This window comes from Bidens hawaiensis, unplaced genomic scaffold (genome assembly GCF_021521415.1).
Source record: "Bidens hawaiensis isolate Kalapana, Puna unplaced genomic scaffold, B.hawaiensis_p1.1 tig00012335_1, whole genome shotgun sequence".
NCBI classification, from domain to species: domain Eukaryota; kingdom Viridiplantae; phylum Streptophyta; class Magnoliopsida; order Asterales; family Asteraceae; genus Bidens; species Bidens hawaiensis.
In genome coordinates, this window is record NW_027492005.1 from 655,637 (window position 1) to 660,701 (window position 5,065).

A 5,065-nucleotide genomic window follows, 5' to 3' on the forward strand; every position below is an offset into this window, starting at 1 on the left:
GTTATACCCCCGATTGCCAGGGACTCCTGATTGAAACGAGTGATGTAATCTTCAATGGTTTCATCATTCCTGCGTACACAGTGCATGATGTCGTCAGGATCGCGCGTGTGCCTGCGCTGCTGTACGAAGTGGGCTTGGAACTTTTCTAATAGTTCCTCGAACCCATCAATTTGCCCAGTCGGCAAGCTCTCGAACCATACCCGCGCTGCGCCCGTGAGGCAGCGAGCAAACATATGACACCATGTTGGCATCGTCCAGCTCTCTAGGTTTCCCGTGTTATAGAAACCTTGCAAAAAGTCATCTGGATCTGTTGTGCCATCATATTTGCCCAGACCACTTGGCATCTTGGTCTTGTGCTGGATGGGAGCCTGCGCGATGCGCGCAGTAAACTTTGAGTGTTTTACCAAGATGGCTGGTCTGTAGGGTGTGGTTACGTCCACTTGCCCTCTGACCGGTGGGCTATACGGCATGTGCAGATCCAGATCTGCTCTGGCTCCAGGCGCCATGTTCACAGGCGCGCGGAGCTGTGAGCCTCCTGCATGAGTATCCCGTGTCTTCCTCATGCTATGCACTTCTTCATCACTGAACTCAGTGTGTGCAGTGTGAACAGAATGTCCTTCTTCCGGCGCGCCCGGCCTTTTTGTAGTCTGCTTATCAAACGCTTGCCTTTGTGTTTGGTCGGCTAGCTTCTTCTGTTTGACCATTTCATTGTACTTTTCCATCAGACGCCGCTGCTCGTTTATGAGCCATTCATTCGGATCATTTGTTTCTTCTTCTGGACCCATTGGTCCTTTCAGTTTCGCGCCGGCAAGATTTTGTAACGTGAGATCGTCTGGAGGAGTTTCAGTCTGGCCGTGAGGGGTTGTGACGAAGGGACGGTTGCTGGTGGTACGCGTAGAATCACGCGGAACCCTCAGAACCTGCTGTCCGTCGTTAACACCCTCACGTTCAATATCCTCCAGAGCTTGATCAACGTTACGAACGCCAGAAACCATGGTGATTGATTTTTTATGTAGATCTGATGAGATCTGATTGCCGTTTGTAACAGTGGATGGCGCCAATGAAGAAACGTGGATCTACTCACTGGTAGCAGATCTACTTTCCTCTGGTGTGATTATACTATTTCACCGATGGTTCTTCTGGATCAGTGTTCTTCCACCTACAAAATGACCAGCGCCGTTACTTACCCCTCAGAAAGGGACAGAGGGGTCCTCTTTGGGGTAACCCTCCGGCGTGAGAATAAGTATGTGTAGGAGAAGATAATAATGTGAGAGTAAGGGAATTGGGAGAGTATTGCTTAATAGCTGAATACTGTATGTTACTCTGTATGATTATGTGATTCTCTCTGTGTATGAGAAAGTAACTGACTAGGGCTGCCTGTCAGTGAATGTAATTGAATATGCTTCAATGTGAATCAATGTGTCTGTAACTGTGTACGTTATGATGTATTTATAGTGCTAGGGTTTCCACTGATTGAGCTAAAACCAAATTAGGGTTTCGTTGGCCTCCTCCAATCGATTTGCGCCACGTGTCCTTTGGGACACCTGGCGCTTTCTCGTTGGTTGTAATCACGTGGTAGCACATGTGTCATGCTGAGTTGTCGACCTTTCATTTGGCAGCTGTCAACATCAGCATATTCTCATTCCTTAAAAGATACCTTCTGGAAGGTTGTCTGACGTGCACAATCAAAGTTACCCTAATCCTGATTTGGATAAGGACGAGGTTGACTATGTGCATGTGTGATATGCGCCCATCCTGAGGATGCGCGAGGTCTTCTCTTTATTCTCACGCGCAGATATTTCATGCGCAGATGCGATACGCACAAGCATGTAATACGCGTCACGCGCGGATGCCCCACGCGCAGCTGCGCCATGCGCAACTGTGATATGGGTGGGCATGTATGATGCGCGAGCATGTGATATGCGCCGCGCGCGGATGCGCCACGCACGATGTGATATGCATAAGCATATATGATGCGTGAGCATGTGATACGCGCGAGCATATGTGATGCATGAGCATATGTGATGCGTGAGCATATGTGATGCTTGAGCATATGTGATATGTGCAAGCATGTGATGCTTGAGCATAAGTTTTGGCTCTGTGCCTTGATAATATCTTTGATTTCTAATGTCTTGTATATATCTTGTGGGTTGACCCGCCCCGCTCGATGTTGAGGCGGGTACATACCTCTTCACATACTGTTAACTTTTTTGGCACTCATTGTGACGTCTAGTAGGCGAGTTAACAGTTTAAAAAGCATACAATTATCAATATGTTTCGTTACTGTTTTAACTAGGAAACCATCATGCAATTCAAAATCCCAAATCTATTGCATCATCGTGATTAGATCACGAGAAGCTTTCCAACTCTAGCATAATTAAGCACATCTAGTTGATTTCGTTCCACCTCGTCCCTCATTTGTCTCCTCCAACACCACGTTCAGGAGTCCTTAACTTTATCAAGCACCGTTTATGAACTTCTAAACTAAAGAGTCTAGGAAATCGAGACGCCAGAGACTCATGTCGCAACCAAACATCATGCCAAACGAAGGACAAATGCCCCTTTGCCCACCTTAATCTCTCATTGCATATAATAAGATCTCACATAACCCACGGCAATTTCTTTACATCTCTTTCCCACCCCAAAAGGCAGAGATAATATATCAATCTCTTAGTAATATATTCTTAAACTTTTTATTCAAATATTTCACTATCCAAAAGGTAGAGAAAATGATCCAAAATTCAACAGTTTTATCAAATATTACTAAAAGCTAGAGAAAATGTTTTAACATACTCAATTTAGGGTCCCACGGTTCAATATATAAAGGTTATATTTTTGAAATGAGTTGTTTTTAACTTTTAATTATAAACGATTGATGGTTGAACCAAACTTTTGATAAAGACTAATTTTGACATGAGCTGATCTGAATACCACATGAGAGTGATGCGGGCTTTAGGTTGTCATCTAAGCCGTTTTATAACATATGTTGTGTTTGGATCCATCCATTTAGCATATTGTTTAGTTAAACGGATCATGTTTTAGTTGATCTATTTAATTTAACAATTCTACCCGTTGGCGTTAATATATATAAAAGTAAATTTTTTTATGAAATCATCGACTCATTTACAAGTTGTATTATGTTTTATTACAACTAGTCAGCCTATATCCGTCAGTATGAATTAGAATTAATATACTTAAAACAAATAAATATATGAAATAAATATATGAGTCGTCTTTGGATTCCAAAACTCCATACGGTTGTTAAATTAATTTAACAAGAAATTACAAACACAGTATATATTATTTTAACAGGTTACCTGTTTTATTTGCATGTGAGATAAAAGTGTTTCATTTTTCAGTTATTAGAGAATGGACACCTGTACCCTAACAGCCAACCCCACTTTGCGTCATTATTAAACCCTAACTATCTATATATAGTGAGTCCTCTAGCTAGCATCTAGACATGACCCCTACACATTCTTTCATTCACATATTATTGGCAGAAAAATGAGAACAATGATAGATTTGGGAAGTGACAGAGGCCCTATAGGAATGCAACTAATCACCACTGCAACTGCAGTTGACTGCAGCAGCAGGGAGGTCGGCTTGCGCCGCTCCCTACGCACCCTGCTAGACTGCATTGTCCCGGCATGTTGTGGTGCTGGTTTTGAACCCGAAGGTTCAAATTTTTCTCCGTATTCTTCCTCTTCTTCTTCCGCCTTTTCAAGTGACACTGATTCACCCTCGTCATCAGTATCATCGTTAATCAATGTAAGCATCAATTATTTATTATTAGACTAGCCATATAATAATTATTATTATATCTAGAACGTATTTTAATTAACATTTGTAAACATTTTACAGACTCGTTCGATGTCATCATCCTCGGGAACCGTAAAGGGCACGTTCTTCGGACATAGGAACGGGCGAGTAAGTTTTTGTCTCCAGGACGACAACCACCACCACCACCGCCGTACACCATCACGGAAAATTACAACACCCACCGCGCTATCGTCATTCTCCCAACCTCTCCTACTTCTCGAATTCGCCTTTCCGACATCTTATTTAGCGAAAGAAATGCAACACGGCCTCCTCCGCATTGCGCTGGTGGAGGAAGACCGTACCCACCGCCACCAACCACCAGCCACAAGCAGCGGAAGCATATTTGAAGTACCCGTCTGGTCTATGTATTGTAATGGCCGGAAAGTTGGTTATGCCCCCAGACGAAAGATGACAGCTGCTGACTCAGCAACTCTGACACGTATGCAATCTGTGTCAGCCGGAGCTGGGGTTTTGCCGCCGGAAAATGATCATAGTTCCGACGGGATCATGTATCTCCGGGCAAGTTTCCGGCGAATAATTGGATCACCGAATTCAGAATCATTTCACATGATAAACCCTGAACACGATGGACGATCTTCTTCTAATAATAATAATAATAATTCTGGGCAAGAGCTTAGTATATTTCTTCTTAGATCATCTTCTTAATTGATCAAATAATATTGTTGCATCAAGTGTAGGTATATTATGTATGTATGTGTGTGTTTATATATATATGCTTGAGTTAGAAGTTTAGTGAATTAGTGATTTAGTGTATGTGTTGATATAGTTTCTAGATCAGAAACCAAAACCATATGATAGCATTTGAGTTTTAATTTTGTTACATGCATCTTGTAATTTGAGATACAAAATTCCAATTTTTAAGTTATGAAACGGCTTTGTTGTATGTATTCATGAATTGCGTCTATAGTTTTCAAGTTTATTTTCACTGATCAGCCATAGGGGCGGATATAGGGGGGTGTTTAGAGGGTGTATGTTCGGGATACTCCTTGACATTCACAATGAAGTGCAAAATTAATATACAATTTTTTTTCTTTTGTGTCTTGTTTTATGTATTTGGATACCTTGAGAAAATTAAAATACCCATGGTTCAATTTTTTTTAGAAAATACTGTAATTTTTCTTATAGAATCCACCACTGGTCAACCATAATTTTATTCTCTTAAGACCCATCATAGATTTAGGGTTGTTTAGTTCATTCAGATCTAAATGAATCAGGTCTGAAT

The 5,065-nt window shown here is 41.8% G+C and overlaps 1 protein-coding gene across 1 annotated transcript; it reads left to right on the top strand.

Annotated features, from left to right (window-relative positions):
• Positions 1-3,338: 3,338 nt before the first annotated feature.
• On the top strand, positions 3,339-4,587 carry LOC143540790 (protein MIZU-KUSSEI 1-like). The gene is made up of 2 exons (XM_077033768.1): positions 3,339-3,771; positions 3,865-4,587. The coding sequence occupies exons 1-2, from the start codon at positions 3,508-3,510 to the stop codon at positions 4,486-4,488; spliced, it is 888 nt and encodes a 295-aa protein (XP_076889883.1). The 5' UTR covers positions 3,339-3,507; the 3' UTR covers positions 4,489-4,587.
• The last annotated feature ends 478 nt before the right edge of the window (positions 4,588-5,065 follow it).